Source organism: Callorhinus ursinus, unplaced genomic scaffold (genome assembly GCF_003265705.2).
Source record: "Callorhinus ursinus isolate GAN/ISIS: 27379988/994484 unplaced genomic scaffold, GSC_fseal_2.0 scaffold8, whole genome shotgun sequence".
NCBI classification, from domain to species: Eukaryota; Metazoa; Chordata; class Mammalia; order Carnivora; family Otariidae; genus Callorhinus; species Callorhinus ursinus.
Genome location: NW_027397070.1, coordinates 309676 through 327292, shown reverse-complemented (window position 1 = coordinate 327292; position 17617 = coordinate 309676). Strand labels below are relative to the sequence as shown.

Here is a 17617-nt window from a genome sequence, read left to right as displayed (position 1 = left end):
AGGGACGCCTGGGTGGCTCAGTCGGTTAAGTGGCTGCCTTTGGCCCGGGTCATGATCCCAGGGTCCTGGGATCGAGTCCCACATCAGGCTCCTTGCTCAGCAGGGAGCCCGCTTCTCCCTTTCTCTCCCTCTGCTTGTGCTCTGTCAAATAAATAAAATCTTAAAAAAAAAAAAAAAGAAGATGGACACAAAAAAGAAGAGCAATTGAAGCTTCACAAGGAGAAATATGGCATCAACACATACCCACCAAAATAAAGGTTTTCTGCATTTTCATTTTAGACTAAAACCCATAAATGACCATCATCACCCTTCTCTTATTTTTAATTAATGCTGAATGTTTTAATTTCTTATTCAAGATTCAAAAGGACCTGCTTGAAACTTTGACACATGTTAGAATATGTTATGGGAATAAACTTACAACTTTTTGTAAAAAAAAATTAGGAAAAAAAATCATAAGGAAGTGAAAATATATTCATAATACTGTATTTATTGAAAAAAACCCCTCATGTAGGGGCACCTGGGTGGCTCAGTCATTAAGCGTCTGCCTTCGGCTCGGGTCATGATCCCAGGATCCTGGGATTGAGCCCCGCATCGGACTCCCTGCTCTGTGGGAGGCCTGCTTCTCCCTCTCCCACTCCCCCTGCTTGTGTTCCCGCTCTCGCTGTGTCTCTGTCAAAAAAATAAATAAAATCTTAAAAAACAACAACAACAAAAAACCCTCATGTATAAGTGGACCTATGTAGCTCAAATCCATGTTGTTCAAGGATCAACTGTATATATATTATATAATTATAATAATTTTCATAAAATTAATAATTATATATTAATGTAATTATCCAATACAATATACATGATTATAACATAATCATATTATTTAATCTTGTGATAATATATATTTACAATCTCATATATTTTTAGGTGCTACATTGTAACTTTAGTTTCCTATGAAGAAAAGACAGTATAAAGCATGTAGTAGGTGTCCAATAAATATTTGCTCTTTAACTTATTTTGACTACAGTTGAGGTAGACTGGTAAAATTCTCAGTATAAATTGCAGAGTCCATAAGCTGTTGAATTAAATTACATTGAAATTAAGTGAACAGTTCAGAGTTTTATTAAACTACCTGTGTTTGAGGAAACACATGTTGGCCACAAAAAAAAAAAAAACATGATTACTGCTGATCTTGGGTGTCTGCTTCTACCTGAGAATAATATATCTGGGGACCCTACAACCCATATTTTAACTCTGCAGGGTTTCTAAGGCCTTACTTGTAGTGTATTTCCGGTTAAGATGTTACAACTAAGATATTCCATTCTGTTCTTCCCTTGGATGCCTGTTCTTTTGCCATGTTTTCTTCTCGAGTAGCTTGCAACCTGATGTTCCCTTTCCTTTCTTTCTCCTACCTGTGGAGGTTTTCGCTTAGCTTGATACCGGCCAGCTTCAATGGGAATCTCAGCAAGTGCCATCTGGTCCTAAATAGAAGGATCAGAGACAGCCTTACAAGATGAGAGTTTAACAGCCTAGCATGAGACTTCATGCTTCTCCTGCCACAGAGCTGAGAGATGCCATCTCTCTCTCCTCCCAACAATAAAACCCAGGGTTTTGCTTCCTCGGTAGGCTCACAGCACTACGAGGGATGCAGAATAAGTTTGCCGAACACGTGACATTCACAGGAGACATTTCTTATACTACAATTTTAATACTGTTTTCCTCAACTATGCTCCACAGGACTGGTGGAGATCTGCTACCTGGGGAGAAAAAGAAGCCTTTTCCTTTTCAGATGAAATCTCTAAACTGTCTTTGGTGTCCTTCTCCTCAGGCTGAGCTTCTGGTTTCAGGAAGCTCTCTGGGGGTAGGTAGAAAGACTTCCAATCCAGTTTCGCCTCAACAAATCCACTGGGGTTCCCCGCAGGGTCAGTGAGGTTAAAAGCACCTGAGAGACAAACAGACATTAATAAGATCTGATCACATTAAGTAGGCAAGAATTTACCAGAGCCTCATCTCTTCGCCGATTTTGAATTTTACCATATTTTGTTTGTCATTAACATCCATTACATAAGCATAATGATAACACACTCAGGAGTAACATAAAATAGCGTGAATATTAATATTCACTTAGAATATTCGTGGGGGAAGATGGGTACCTCCAGGTTTCAGGAAGGGATAGTCAAAAGACGTATGGAAAGATACACCTTGCTTGTCATCAGTCACCCAGCTAATAAACATGCATTATTATTATTACCTAATGCTTGCTAAGCCTTAGGTAGACTGAAGAAACCATTATCTACACTCAAGTGGTCCCTATTTCTAAAATAACAAAAGCCAAGAAAACTTCAGCAAAATTGCTTTTTCTAAATGCCAGACTTCTGATTTGTAACACTGATTAATTTAACAGATGGCCCATATTGCCTCTTCTTTTTGGCAAAGAATGAGTTGTGAGAAAAGTGTCGGCTTTTTTTTTTTTTTAGCTCTTGTGGTATCAGAAGGAGGGAGGCCTCACACACTTTCTGGAACATCCAGAAGCTTGTTAAACATAATTGGTACTGGCTAGACCCAACCATACTTGGTAACGAGAGCACAGACACCCCTGCCTCACCCTCCCAATACCGGAACCAGAGAGTTGACCCTTCCTAAGTTCACATCAGTTCCATATTGGGGAAAAAAAGATCCAAGAAATTTGCCTTTGTCATGATGTGGCATGAAAGTCTAACTTGTGCTTAGAAGAAGCAAGAAAATTATGGGAGAGTATTAAGGACACAGCTTATAGTCTGTATCTAGTCATGTGCTAAGAAACAATAGGCCGGGGCACCTGGGTAGCTCAGTTGTTGAGTGTCTGCCTTCAGCTCAGGTCATGATCCCAGGGTCCTGGGATCAAGCCCCGCATCAGGCTCCCTGCTCAGCGGGAAGCCTGCTTCTCCCTCTCCCACTCCCCCTGCTTGTGTTCCCTCTTTCACTGTCTGTCAAATAAATAAAATATTTAGAAAAAAAGAAAGAAAGAAAGAAACAATAGGCCGTAAGTAAACACAAATACTGGCAAGCACTACAGAGTCAGAAAAGGTTTGTTCAGAGATGGATGTATGGACTTCAGGTTGGTGGGTCTACCCACTTAAGAACCTTGCTTTTGTTGCTAAAAAAAGGGGGGGTGGGAAGCAGAAGCAGCCAATGTTTCCATAGGATTGGTGAGGCAATGAGTCTTCTGCTCTGTTGTTCTTGACCATATTCTAAAATCCTCTCAGCAGGTTTTTTAAGAGAGACTGTTCCAAGCAAGTAATCAAAGAAAAGTAAAACACGAAGACAACACTGGGCGGAGAGCATAAAGATGTAATAACCTCGATCTCCCACCTTTAATGGATTTGTTTTGCGCAAGGGGAAGCAAGGGCACTTGGACTCGGCCAAGGTACGAGCCAGGCTCTGAGTCTTCATCATCAAAAACGTACACAGACAGGGCCTCCTGCCTCAGATATTTATCCAGGTCAGAGGTCACAAGCACTGGGAATCGAGCCTGGTCTCTAAAGCAGGGATTGTTACTGGCTGGAATGATGGCAGTGTCGTGGTCAGAGAAGGTGAAGAAGCGGTACATGACGTATGGACTGGGCTGGGTTCCCAGCTGTCGACTCCGGAGGCCGTAGCATCTGATGATTTCCACCCGCAGCTCATTCTGATGCTTCCAAGTCTCTGATCTGGACTGGAGAGATGTTGGTCTTGGATGAAGGAAAAGGGCAGCCTGAGAGACCTGTAGCTGAAGCCCAGCACCCTTGATGAGGAAGAGCTATGACATAAGGAACTGCTGAATTCTGACTGGGTCACAGAAACCTAATGACTTTCCTGGGCCTGCACACTAGCTCTGGCAGATAGTTATTTGAGAGAGGTGCTGGCCCTCAAGGTTTATCTTAGAGAATGGAACAGAGAAGCTAGTTTGTTCACAGCAGGGGGGAGGCAGCTAGCTCCAAGGGTACAATTTCATTTCAAACCCAAGCTTGACCAAGGGAAGAATCTGGATTGGTTATGGCACGACAGTTTTTCTCCTTCATTCACATTCAGCAAATACTTATTGAGAGTGGAAGACTGAGCTGTTCTCATGACCTGCTTGGCTGTGGCTCCTTTGAGTTGCTTGGGCACATCCTTTCTCTCACCTTATCCTCCCGCGCCTCCCAGGCTCCAAGCACACTGGCTGACAGGTAGGCCTGAGCTTTCTTTCGCTTATTGCCTGCTTGTAGGCTGGATCCTATGGGGAAGTGCAGCCTCATCCAGTATTCTAGCACCCCGAAGTCTTCTCCACCAGCTCCTGGATAGCAGAAAGCATGAAAGGCATGGACGATATGGATGGCGTGGCAAGGATTAAGAATAAAGGCTGAGGAAGAAAATGGGAAACCACCAGAAGAGCAACTATAGACTCTGGGAAATTCCACATTAGTCCTGGGAGCTGTGGGAAACCAACAGCACTTACCAGTAAGTGTGGTAGAGCCATGGACTTTCTCCACAGTCTCCAGCACCCTCTCACAGCAAATCCATCCAGCTGCAAGGGTGTGGTGCTCACTGGCTATAGCCTGGTGTAGATCAAGCTGGGCTGAAGCCCCACGAAGGTAGTTCAAAAAAAGGGAATCTATTTCCACCACATACTGGGAGGTGAAGTCATAGAGGGGCTGTGGCCCCACAGCTAGTGGGGTACAGTGGGTTTCAAAATCATAGAAGGAATAGGTGCAGAAAGTGGTAGGTTGAGTGTCTCCAGCCTGAGCCAGGGCAGCAGATGTCAGGAAGGCCTGGTGGATGTGTAGTTCAAAAAGATTTTCACTCCGATGCAGCAGAGAAATGTCCACTTTCTCCTCATCTCCATTAGCTGGCAGGGTTTCCAGACATAAGGACAACTGTCGGGTGCCATAAGCCACATCTTTGAGCTGTTCTAGAGGGAAAAGAAAACTGCCTATCCATTAAAGCATAGACAGCTCTTCCTTAGGGTAAAATAAGTTGGACAGAAGGAGAATAAAAATCATGATGAACGTCCAAATTGTTGATGATTTCGAGACACCATGTAATTCAAAAAGAAAAGCAAAAGAATGACAACCAGGAGCTTTGATTTCTGACGGCCAACTAACCCAAGGCCTGCTTTAGAGATAAGGTACAAAATGAATGATTGGAAAGTAAATGCTAAGCTCAGGAAAACACTGGAGGCACAATTTCATCTACAGATGTCATTGTTTTATCTTACAGCAAAGTCCTATGAATTAATTGTTAATTCCAATAGAGAAGCACTAGAAACACAACATAGGAGTATTTCCAAAAATTTGGGATGTGGGCCATCAAGAGAATACCAAGATATAGTCATGGTGCCTACTACATGACATTGGGCTCCACCAAGAAATGATTTCCCTTCCAGCCAGATCAGTCATAAGAATCTACACTGTTAAGAATTTAGTTTCAACATAAGAAGGCAAAAAAAAAAAAAAAAATCCACTGTTAAGTCAAAGAGTAATGGAGTAAAAAGTTGGAGAGGAAACTTACTGGAAATAGATTGAAAATACTGGCAAAGGGATGAAAAGATATGTAAGACAATCTATCAAATCTGTGCATTACTTCCCATGTCCAACCAATCAGAAACTTTGATATATAGTCTGCTTCAAATCGGGGAGTTATTTGAATCATCACAATGTGTGCCGATGATGAAATTCATATACTGAGAGTTAATGTAGTAGAATAAAAATATTTTGAACACATCAGAATGTCTTCCTGCCCAAAATAAATGGAGTACAAAAAGATTAGATTAATGGTTTCTTAACTGATAAGATTAACGTAACTAAAATAGATTTAAACTTTTGCATTCCACGGCCCATGGCTAAAAATCTTAGCATATAAAAAAATTCTACAAATGAATAAAATGCTATCAAGAAACAGGTAAAGGACAGAAACAGGCAATTCTCAAAAGACACAATATAAATAACTGGTAAACATATGAAAAACTCCTTGATCTTACCAGGAATGAAAGAACTATAAGTTAAAGCAAATAAGTCTTCAGAAGTAGATAAGAGGATTTATCCTGTACTGTCCCAGGAGAAAGACCCTGAATCTGAAAGACATGAGAATTTCAATCCAAGGGAGGATTTCCTTTGTTACATGGCAGCGACTTTTTGAACAGACTGGCCCTGGCATGGATAAATCATGCCCCAGCATGACCCACCTTCCTTCACTCTAGCTCCGCACTCACTAAGTAAGCTGCTTCCTGATTCTGCTTCCCAGAGAGAGGACTGCCCTGAACACTAGTTCCAGACCACCTCATGGCAGCAATGAAACAGCCACTATCATAAAATAATAAATGAACATTCTGATTTAAATATCGATCTTTGGCGAATTTGGTTAGTGTGAGTCAGGTCTCTGAAAACTGAGTCTAATAACAAAGCCAACATTCTTGACAGGTGAGACTGAGACCAGCTCCTGGTCAGCAGCGACTGTCCTAAATAAAGGAAGTACCACACTGTGAAATTTGCATAAGTGTCTGGCCAGCTGCCCTGTCACATCGACATCCTCAAACTGCAACAAAGAACTGAGAGACTTTTAGAGAGAAGTCACAGAAAAGGATGATGAGAGATGAGTGATAAAGCTCTATATTGGCCTGGGTTGAGGAAACAACCTTGAGAGAGGAAGTGTGTTACGCCAACCTGGGGGCCGACAGTGATATGCTCTCAATTCTCAAAACAGATTCAGCAATCACTGGGCCCTGTTGAAACTCTTCAGAGGAATCAGAGGAAGACACTGCCACGAAAGAGGAAAAGAAGGCGCTACCCATGTGTGAAAACACCAAAGACGGTAGGACGAAGAACAGGAGGGACGTGTCTCCTGCCGAGACGCAAAAGGCCTCCTTCCAGGCAGGCGCACAGAGGCAGCACAAGCATTAGCTATGTGACGGGTCCAAGATGAGAACAAAGGACTAAGACTTGCCGGATAGCGGAAGGCCATGGCTTCTCAAAATACCTTCCAGCTGATTGATACGATTGTTCTTGAGGTCTAGCAGTTGATTCAACCTCTCCAGTCTTTCTTTTTGATCTTTACTTTCATTATCGGCTTTTGTCATCATCGCCTCCAGTTCCTCCTGAAAAAAAAATAACGTCTGAACTTTTCTATCTCAGTGGCCCAGCACCAAAGGGCCCAAATAAAAAGGTGGCACTTGTTCGGGTGAAGGAGACTCCGCTATCTCCTTAACAGGGCAGACTGATCCACTAGAAAAAATCCTGGGGTCATCACAGACTCCTCCAGGACCAGTTGTCCTATTGGTGCCATAGGATAACAGTTTCCTGATTCTGGGAAAACTGGAACCAGAAGCCTGGTTTTCATTAGCTGCCATTTTCATTAGCTGGCCCCTTCACCAGCTTCTACTGCCAAGGTGACATAGACACGTGCGAGTCCTCCAGTGTGTCAAAGGACGGCACATTCTGTGTTGCACGGAGCAGCATATCGCCTCGCAACAGCCCTGGAAACTAGGGCCTCACTTAATTCCCAGTGTGGAAGTGGTCCCCAAGTGCCCATTTAACTACCCCCTTCCTGTACCACCTTTTCTCGCACCTGATAGCACACATTGATTTTACGCTGCAGAATGAGCATGTCTCTGGTCTTTTCTAGTTCCAGCGTGGTCTCCGCATGCGACACTTGCAACTCACTTAGCATCTGGGACAGTTTCTTTTCTTCTTGGTTTTTTGGTTCACAGGGCTATCGGGAGAAAAGCATGGGTAAAAGGGAACAGAAATATGAGAGGCAGGGTGATAACTATCCTCAAAGCAGTTGTTGGTAATAGGAAAATACCAGCAACAGGAGTAAAAGGGGACTGTGGCACTTCACAAGGGCTTTCTCCCCTAGTCGCTCATGTTCAGTAGCAGCAGTAAGGTACACAGCCTCTAATAGCTTGTTGGCACTTCTGCAGATCATTGCAAGTCCTTGTCTGAAAAAGCATTCTAAATGCTGTGAGCTGTAAAGGGTGGGAAAAATGTGTGGAGCTCATGAAGCTATCTGTATTCTCAGCCTTCTCACGGCCTTCTGAAGACTGCCCTCAAGCATTGTCTCTTCCAGGGGTATTTGCCAGACATCCCTCTATACAGGGGATCCCTCTGTTCAGGGGACTTGCTTGATTAGGCATGCTCTTACCTCTGTTGGAGTGGTCTCTTGGAATAGAGCTGGGTGAGTGGCTGGTTCAGATTGCCTGTCAAGAGACTGGGAAATTGTCTCTTGATTTTGGAGGATCTCTACTTCCTGCTTATGCTTCTGAAGCAGATTGGTGACTTCAAGCTGCAGATCCTTGTTTTGAGCTGGGGGGTGGGGGGTGGGAAATCATCCAGAAAGTTGAAACTCTGTAGTTATATCAGAAATCAAGCTTAAAGTTGGACCAAGTGCTAATTAAATTTTCCCACTGATGTTTAATTTATTTTATAAATTTACCTTTAGAGAAGCAATTTCATCTTATTTCTACAGAGGGGTTCCAGCTTATTGACCCAGTAAACTGAGCTGACACTTGGGACTCAAAAAACACCTGCAGAACTGTAAAAAAAACAACACAACCACCACCAGCAGCAAACAGAGCCACTTGACTGACTGGGATAGTGCGAACTTTTTTTTCTTTTTTAAATTTTTACTTTAAGTAGGCTCCACACCCAATGTGGGGCTTGAACTCACAACCATGAGATTAAGAGTTGCATGTTCTTCCAACTGAGCCAGCCAGGTACCTCTACAGTGCAAACTTTTCTTTTTTAAAAAGATTTTATTTATTTATTTATTATTTATTTGAGAAAGAGAGAGCATGAGGTGAAGGGGAAAGGTGGAGGGGGAGGGAGAAGCAGACTCCCCACTGAGCAGGGAGCCTGACACAGGGCTCGATCCAGGACCCTGAGATCATGACCTGAGCCAAAGGCAGATGCTTAACTGACTGAGCCACCCAGGTGCCCTACAGTGCAAACTTTTTGCTAGCACCAGCCAAACCAGTATCTCCCCAACTCCATTCTGACTTCCATGCTATCGGTTCCCTGTGACACCTCCCAGTCCCACCCTGACCTGGAGGGAGGGAGAATGGGCATTTGGGCATTTCTGCATGCCTGTGTTTGGGTGGGTGGGTATGGGTGTTTCAGGGAAGGAAGGTGATCAGTGTTTAGTGATCATTTCATTATCATGCATTAGAGGAGGGAGTTTAGATTAGATTATCCCAAAGTCCTTACAATACTTTGTATCTCATATATACTACAAGGTCCTTAGCATGTGCTCCTGAGCTTTATCCCTTTATGGTTCCTAGCTCTATTTTTCTTGATATTTCTTTTCCTTCACTCTTCTATGTGAATATACTAGAATCTAATGAAATCTATCCTTGATATGACTAAATATTAAAGTCGAGCCTAGCAAAAAGAAGTGAGACAACGGTCTCTTTGACAGTATTTAAAAATGTTCAGAATAACTATCTACTGTGATTCAGAGTTAAGACGGGAAAAATGGAAGTAGCAACCAAGAGCAGTAATTTGCTTCACAGTTTGAGGTGCTAAAACAAAACAAAACAAAACAAAACAAAAAGCAAGACTCCCAGTCACCTCTAAAATAATTGGTAAGAATAAAAGGCATTTTCAATAAATAAAGTGAATGTTTAAGAACAATACATTTACGGGGCGCCTGGGTGGCTTAGTTGGTTGAGCATCCGTTCAACTCTTTTTTTTTTTTTAAGATTTTATTTATTTATTTGAGAGAGAGAGAGAATGAGAGATAGAAAGCACGAGAGGGAAGAGGGTCAGAGGGAGAAGCAGACTCCCTGCTGAGCAGGAAGCCCGATGTGGGACTCGATCCCGGGACTCCAGGATCATGACCTGAGCCGAAGGCAATCGCTTAACCAACTGAGCCACCCAGGCGCCCGCATCTGTTCAACTCTTGATTTTGGCTCAGGTCATGATCTCAGGGTCGTGAGACTGAGCCTCGCCCTGGACTCCATGCTGGGCACGAAGCCTGCTTAAGATTCTCTCTCTCTCTCTCTCTCTCTCTCTCTCAAAAAGCAAATAAATAAATAAAAACAATAAATTTAAGAGTTGTCATCCTCTCAAACGAAAACTCATTACATATAAAAACCTCTGTGTGTAAGGTAGGTGTCATGCTTTCTTGATTGTAAATCTGATCTGACTGCCAGCTTGCCAGTGTTCTTACGCTAGTTATCTCTGATCCACACAAAAATAGGATCAGGTGAGGGGATTGGAGAGGACTGGAGAAATGCTGGCCCAAGGTCCCTTCTCTCACACCAGACACAGAGGATGCCTCACTTGAGAAAGGTCTTCACAGCCTGACCTACCTTTCTCTCTGGACAGCTGAAGTAAGACTTTCCTCTTCTCCTCCAGCTCACTGTCCAGCTGGTCCTGCAACTGAGAGACTTTCTGCTGTAGCTGTTCTCCTAGGAGCTCAGTGCTCCAGGGAGGCTGATTACTGCTGTCCAGCATGCTGAAAATGGGAAGCAAGTAAGGAGCGAGGAGAAAGTTGGATAAATACTCAAAGCTGTGTGATGTGACGTCTTTATTACACAGTTTCAGCATCTCCTGGGCCTAGCGCATCATTCATTCCCCTACATGTTTTTTCTGTCCGTGCTTTCTCTGTAACTGTCATTTACCAACTGCCTTGGAACTTCGGGGCTCTACTGAGGAGTTCCTTAGTATCACTTCTGTTTAGGTCTCAGCCCACTGAGCAAACAACCCAAGTCACATCTATTTCCCAAGGAACTTCTCCAGCATGATGGTTTTCTTCAGGTACTGTGTACCAAGACATTCTCAGGCCTACTGAATTAAAAATGAGGAACAGGGGCACCTGACCGGCTCAGCCGGAAGAGCACATGACTCTTGACCACAGGGATGTAAGTTCAAGCCCCATGTTGTGTGCAGAGGTTACTTAAATAAATAGACTTTCAAAAAAATGAGGAACAAAATATTCCTCTTTTCCTTACTCCATTCCTCTATCTTCACTAATGGCTGGTTTAGAGAATACTTGCCTTTGAACTAGATTATAAATTACTACACTGAAGGGCAGGAACTACCTTTTTCAATGACTGTACCCTGCACACCATTGTGACTAGCTGTCAGGGCAGACCCATTTTGAGTGTAAAACACATGGTCTGTCTTTGATTATTTACATAAGTGAAGTGACATTGATAATCAAGCTATTACTTCTGCAGATGTCTTTTTCCTATTTTTCATTTGAATAAATATGGTCCAAGAACAACTTGCTTAAGTTAGTATTAAGAGTTCTGGGGGCACCTGGGTGGCTCATTTGGTTAAGCGTCTGACTCTTGATCTCAGTGTTGTGAGTTCAAGCCCTGCAATGGGCTTCACACTGGGCATGGAGCCCACTTAAAAAAAAAAGTTCTGGGTGCCTGGGTGGCTCAGTCGTGAAGCGTCTGCCTTCGGTTCAGGTCATGATCCCAGGGTCCTGGGATCGAGTCCCACATTGGGCTTCCTGCTCAGTGAGAAGCCTGTTTCTCCCTCTCCCACTCCCCCTGCTTGTGTTCCCTCTCTCGCTGTGTCTCTCTCTGTCAAATAAACAAAAAAAAAATCTTTAAAAAAAAATTCTTGGCACCTCCTAGCCATACATTACATGATGATCCAAGCAGATAACATTCTGAGTGATGAAGGGAAGGGGCTAATAGTAATGTTTGCTACACAGACTCTTCAAAGTGAATAATCCCCACACCACTTTGTTTCACTGAGTTGAAGAGCATCAGATATTCCCAGGATGCTCCCATACCATCTCTCCAATCTGTCCCCTACTGCCTTTAAGAAGGCACATTTAACTTCTTTTTAAACTTTCAGGTATTTTATTTTATTTTTAAAGATTTATTTCTCAGAGAGAGAGAATGCGGGGGAGGGGTGGGGAGGGCAGAAGGAGAGAGAGAGAGAGTCTTAAGCAGACTCCACCCTGAGCGCAGAGCCCAACGTGGGGCTCAATCTCATGACACTGAGGTCATGAGCTGAGTTGAAACCAAGAGTCGGACACTTAACCGACTGCACCACTCAGATGCCCCTAAACTTCCAGGTATTTTAAATTTCAAAATTAATAAATGAATATATGCTTGTTATAAAAAATTAAAATGATACAGAAGTATATAGATTAAAAGTGAAGGTGCCTCTTTGCCCTACTCCAATCCTTTCATCTCATGAGAGGTTTGCAGATTCTCTCTCTCACCCGGGCATACCACACACATCTCCCATAAGTAAGTCAGAGTTAACATATACTGTTACAACTTGACTTTTCTTTTAATAATATATCTTAGACATATAAGTCTACCTCATTTTTTTTAAGTCTACCTCATTTTTAACAGCTTAATAGTATTTTATTGTGGGGATGCAACATTATTTAATCTCTATCAAAGGAAATTTGGATGTTTCCACCTTTTTTTTTTACTATTAGTAACAATGTAGTAATTAACATTCTTATTATATTATATCTTATTATTATATGGAACTGGAGGAGGTTATGCTAAGTGAAATAAGTCAAGCAGAGAAATTCAATTATCATATGGTTTCACTTATTTGTGGACCATAAGGAACAGCATGGAGGACATTAGGAGAAGGAAGGGGGAAATGAAGGGCGGGGAAATCAGAGGGGGAGATGAACCATGAGAGACTCTGGACTCCAGGAAACAAACTGAGGGTTTTAGAGGGGGGCGGGGGATGGGTGAGCCCAGTGATGGGTATTAAGGAGGGCACGTACTGCATGGAGCACTGGGTGTTATACACAAACAACGAATCATGGAACACTACATCCAAAACTAATGATGTACTGTATGGTGACTAACGTAACATAATAAAAAAAATTATAATAGAAAAAAACTATACATTATTTTTGCAAATACATGTATATGCATGCTTAACATTTTTTTTAAAAGATTTTATTTATTTATTTGACAGAGAGAGACACAGTGAGAGAGGGAACACAAGCAGGGAGAGTGGAAGAGGGAGAAGCAGGCTTCCTACAGAGCAGGGAGCCCGATGCAGGTATCAATCCCAGGACCCTGGGATCATGACCTGAGCCGAAGGCAGACGCTTAACCAACTGAGCCACCCAGGTGCCCCCATGTTTAACATTTTGATAGATAGCACCACATTCCCTTCTAAAAAGACTGTGCCGATTTATATTCTCACTAACAGTGTTGAGTACCAGCTTCCCCTTATCCACACTAGGCATTATTTTAGAATGTGAGGGCACTTTTCTATAATTGTCTTCTATAACAAACAGTGCTCTGGGACCCAAACTTGTTACTCACTTTTCTAAGAGTTTTTCATAATTGTCATTCAGCAAGTTTCGTTCTTTTTCCAAATCTTCAACTCTCTCCTGAAACTAAGAATGACAGGAGGGTGCCTGAGATAAATATTGTAACACCCATGGCCTTGCACGTCTCCCTTCTTCTGTGGCAGAGTGGGGCTTGGGTAGAAGGCTTCCTATGTTCATGTCTCATGTCTATGAGGAGCCACTCAACTAGAAAGACTTGAACCAGCTGGTGTGATAGAAACTTTTACAGGAAATAATGAGGATTCTCTGAAGCAAATTTTCACAGTGTCTGGGTTTCTACTGTTAAGGAAGCAACAGAACGTTGTAATACAGCAAAAACTTAAAAAAAACCCCTATAAATCCCAGTTTTCTCCCTAATGGTGTAATCTTGAGCAAATTATTTAACCACCTGGAGCCTCATTTTTCTCATTTGAAAAAATGAAATAGCCATAGTGTTGCTAAGATACACTTTTCAATATCTCTGAAATTGAAATGTAACTTACAACTGATGCCACCTTTCAATTATTACTATTATTTACCTCCTTCAGTGTCATCTGCAGGATGGACACATCTTCCTGTTGGCTCTTCAAGCTCACAGCCTTCTTGCTCTGCTCCTTCAGTTCTGCCCTGAGCTCATTCACTTGCCCAAGGAGGGCATCATGGGCTGCACTCAGGATTCCCTGATTCTGGGGCAAAAGGAAAGTTGCTCTGGGAATGGTCATATCACTCAGTAGAAATGGTCTCAAGATACTGGCAACCCTAGCATTCCCTAGTGGATGTCAAGAAGAATGGCTTTGATTAATAGCATGGTGCCTTTGCACTGTAAATTGGCCTTGTTTATCACTCTAGCGTTTCTCAGGAAGTATCGTTTCCCCGTTAGTGAGAATTTTCCTCTCCAGGAAACTATGATGCATAATTGGAGCATGAATTTTCCCAAGGTTCAAATTAAACCCTGGCTCTAAGTGAAGTGATCTTTTCATAGCCGCCTTTATGTTGTAAGCTATCCAACTGCTTCTTAGGGTGATACACTCTTTCTTTTGCACCTAGCAAAGTGACATGTTAACTCAGAAGTGTGCAGAAGTTCTCTGGTGAGGAACAGCTGTGGCTGTTCATGCTGGGAACTCTGCTTTGGTAACTCTGCTTTAGTAACTCTTCATCATGGTCATTCACCTGGCTTCACCTGCACCCCATTCACAGGAGTGAATGGCGCTGAACATTTAAGAACATCAGAGGAGGTATGCAACACCTTTGTTATATTTCATCACCTTATACATGCTAGAGGAATACTCTTAGGAATTTCTGAACAAATGCTATATAATTCTCTCTAGCAATAGGATGAAAAATACTATTCCATGTATTTCAGATCTCATATTTCAGTTTAATGAAAATGGCACAGTAAATATATTCTGATCATAGTAATAGGACATTTGTCTTAATAGAAATTTTAGGTCATAATAACTTTGATTTACTTGGCTAAATTCTGGTGTTATGTTACTTGAAGATTAACACAAATTTTGGGGGGGTTTATTACTCTTACTACTAAGAAATAGAGATTTAAACAATCTTTATTAAGTACCTTCCGGAGCAGAGTTTCATATGCCTGAAAGAAAGAAATACATATTGTTCTACTGATTTATCAACTCCATATTTGTTTTGATATTTATCTCTGTAAAGCAAATGTTTAAATGGTTAGTTTAAGAGATATTTAAAAATTCTTATAAATCAAGTCAATTTGTATACTTGTTTACTAATTGCTGCTACTTTCCCCTTGCCCTAGCTTGCCAGCAAGTCTGTGAACACAGCCGATGACACAATTTCTTTAAAAGGCACGAAGGGTCATGTATTCACATTTGTATTGCATTTGGTGGACTATCCAAGAAAAAGATTTATTTTCAGAGTAGGTGCTATCTCTTACTCAGCATGCTTCAGAGAGTTTTCTTTCCAGTTTTAGAAACAGAAAAAGCAACACTAACCAAACCAACTACAACAGCTGTTATTGGTTGAGCAGTACTGTGTGTTTCATTATCTGTTACATTATGATCATTATAATTATTTCACATATATTATCTTTTAATCCTCACAGCATATCTGAGAGGTAGTTGTTACTACTGAAACCTTAAAAATGAGACACCCAAAACTCAGAGAGCTAAGTCACTTGCTCAGAGTCATAGGGCTATCAAGAGGCAGAGGCAGAACTTTACTTCCAGCCTGTCTGGTTCCAGAGTCTGTGCTACCAAACACCATATTTTACTGCTAAGGGATTGAGACAAGGCAAACTTTTTTAAGTATGTGTGCAAGAAACAATGACTAGAAAGACAAACTGCTGGAGAAAAACAAATTGTAAACCTACATTTTAAACAATTGTGGGTGAGTACTCACCATTTTAGGTCATCTCTACCACTACCACTAACATGGGTAAAGATTTAGAATGGCTTGCTTCCTTTTTTCCTTTAAAGCAATGGAGGAATAGATGGGGTTTAAAAATAAAATGTAATCCTACAAATATTGCTATCTGCCCATACAATTTTAAATTATCTTCCTTCCCATGTTTCCACATTCTGTAAGTGCTACCAAAATTAACCAAGTCAAAAGAATACAAGCATATGCATAGTTCTCTCCAAAACACAGGTTTGGGGGTTGACCTCGTGAAGATGCCTTTCATCCCCATCAGAACAGAAGTACCCAGGGCAGTGCTAACTGTAGCCAATCTAGATGAATGCCACCACCATCATCTTCTTGCCCACGCTAGAGATCAGGAATCGTCTTTCATTTCCCCTTTTCCTCCACCCATTCCCTTTTGGTGATGAAGTCCATTCTTCTACTTTCTGGAAGTTCCCAATACAGCCCTTTCTTTGTGGGCCTCTCTCACTGCCTTGGTTGGGACCCTCAGCTGTCTCTCTTAGAGCACTGCAGTCATTTTTTACCTGATCACTTTACTTGTACCAGCCAATCTTTATTATTCACTCCACGGCCAGATGATCTTTCCTTCTGGGTTTGTGATTCTGATTAAGTTGAAAATTTCAGAAAAATATAAAGACTATGATATCAGTCCTCTATAATTCTACTACTCCAAGTTAATCATTATTATTGCTTTATAATAGTTTTTTAAAGTATCATTTCTTTATTAAAATGTATTTCAAAAAAATTTCAAACATTAAAAAAAGGCAAATTGATCTCTTTGGGGAAAAAAACTGATCATATTATCAACTTACTTAAAACCTTTTTACAGTTCTCCACTGTCTATGAGATAAAGTCTAAAATCCTGATAAAGCTTCCATGATCCAGTCCCTGATGTTTCTCACCTCCGTGCCCTAGCCTACACCTCTCCTCCCCTGGAAAACCCTCCCCTCTCTTGCACACTCATTAACACCTGCTAATCTTTCAGTATCCCAATATTTGGCTCATGAATATACCCCTTTATGAGTCCTTTCTGGATCCCGCACCCCATTCTCTGAGGATCTGACTCTTGTGTCTTTGTGTCTCTTATGTTCCTGCCAATACTCCTTATGTGGATAGGTATATTTGTTTACATCTTGTTCTCTTGCTCCGGTAAGTTCCTTGAAGGCAGGAGCTGTCTTACTTTGTAATCTTTGTGTCCCAGTGCTTTGCACAGTTCCTGATACTCAATAAATATTTATTCAACAAAAGAATGGTGTTGATCTATCACTTAGACCCTTGATGCCCCACTTCCACCATTCGTATATGAGTTTCTTGTGTGGTAATGAGAAAAGAGCAGGAGCCTTGGTGCCAGATGAACCTGGACTCAAAACCTGCTCAACCCCTTAGTATTTTTATGACTTTTATACAAGTCACTTAACTTCTTTGAGTCTCAGTGCCCTCATCGGTTAAATGTACTTACATTGAGGGCTGGTGTCAGGCTTAAATGAGACCATGACTATAAGCAACTGGGACAGAGTCCAGCACATGGTGAGTCCTCAGTAAAGCCTAGTCTCCTGCCCTTTCCCTGTGACTGCTCTTGGCTTCCCACCTTAATTACATTCTGGTGTGGCCCTTGGCCGGGACCTTAACTCTGGTACAAGTTAACCCCACTTAATTCCACCTTAGAAGGCAGGGCTTGAGCCTTCTTCCTAATAGAGAGATAATGGAAGTATCGGGAAAAGAATGGACTTGGAATTACAAGGCTTGGATTTGAATATCCCCTATAAGTTGTGTGACAATTTATTTCTCTCAGTTGTGGTCTTCCATGTATAAAATGGAGAAAATAATACTGACTCTTTCCCCCCCCAAACTGGTGACAGACAGTCCCCACTGGAACCGGATGCCTGATTGGGCCCAGCAAGGCTTCTCAAACAGTCAAGGACGCCAGGGGTCTGAGATTTGAGGGCCGCAGGCCATCCCAC

At 41.9% G+C, this 17617-nt stretch overlaps 1 protein-coding gene, 1 long non-coding RNA gene and 1 pseudogene across 4 annotated transcripts in view; 2 read left to right on the top strand and 1 right to left on the bottom strand.

The window, feature by feature from the left end:
• The window catches only part of LOC112822635 (splicing factor 3B subunit 6-like), a 6391-nt pseudogene extending 6136 nt beyond the window's left edge, over positions 1 to 255 (top strand).
• Positions 1 to 17617, bottom strand: part of RPGRIP1 (RPGR interacting protein 1) — a 72808-nt gene that overhangs the window by 38094 nt on the left and 17097 nt on the right. The window contains exons 5-13 of one of the 3 annotated variants that reach the window (XM_073894933.1): positions 14833 to 14856; positions 13796 to 13942; positions 13252 to 13325; positions 10295 to 10440; positions 8128 to 8288; positions 7552 to 7695; positions 6931 to 7081; positions 1749 to 1933; positions 1269 to 1472 (exon numbers count right to left, since the gene is read on the bottom strand). In XM_073894933.1, the coding sequence (XP_073751034.1) occupies positions 1269 to 1472; positions 1749 to 1933; positions 6931 to 7081; positions 7552 to 7695; positions 8128 to 8288; positions 10295 to 10440; positions 13252 to 13325; positions 13796 to 13942; positions 14833 to 14856 (1236 nt within the window). Of the gene's footprint in view, positions 1 to 1268; positions 1473 to 1748; positions 1934 to 3342; positions 3686 to 4133; positions 4286 to 4447; positions 4901 to 6930; positions 7082 to 7551; positions 7696 to 8127; positions 8289 to 10294; positions 10621 to 13251; positions 13326 to 13795; positions 13943 to 14832; positions 14857 to 17617 lie in introns of those variants that run through there. The other 2 variants (XM_025870382.2, XM_073894934.1) reach the window with 2 other exon arrangements.
• LOC141373221 (uncharacterized) lies at positions 10628 to 15266 on the top strand. The gene is made up of 3 exons (XR_012378926.1): positions 10628 to 10742; positions 14304 to 14491; positions 15034 to 15266. It is a non-coding gene; the product is annotated as an uncharacterized lncRNA (long non-coding RNA).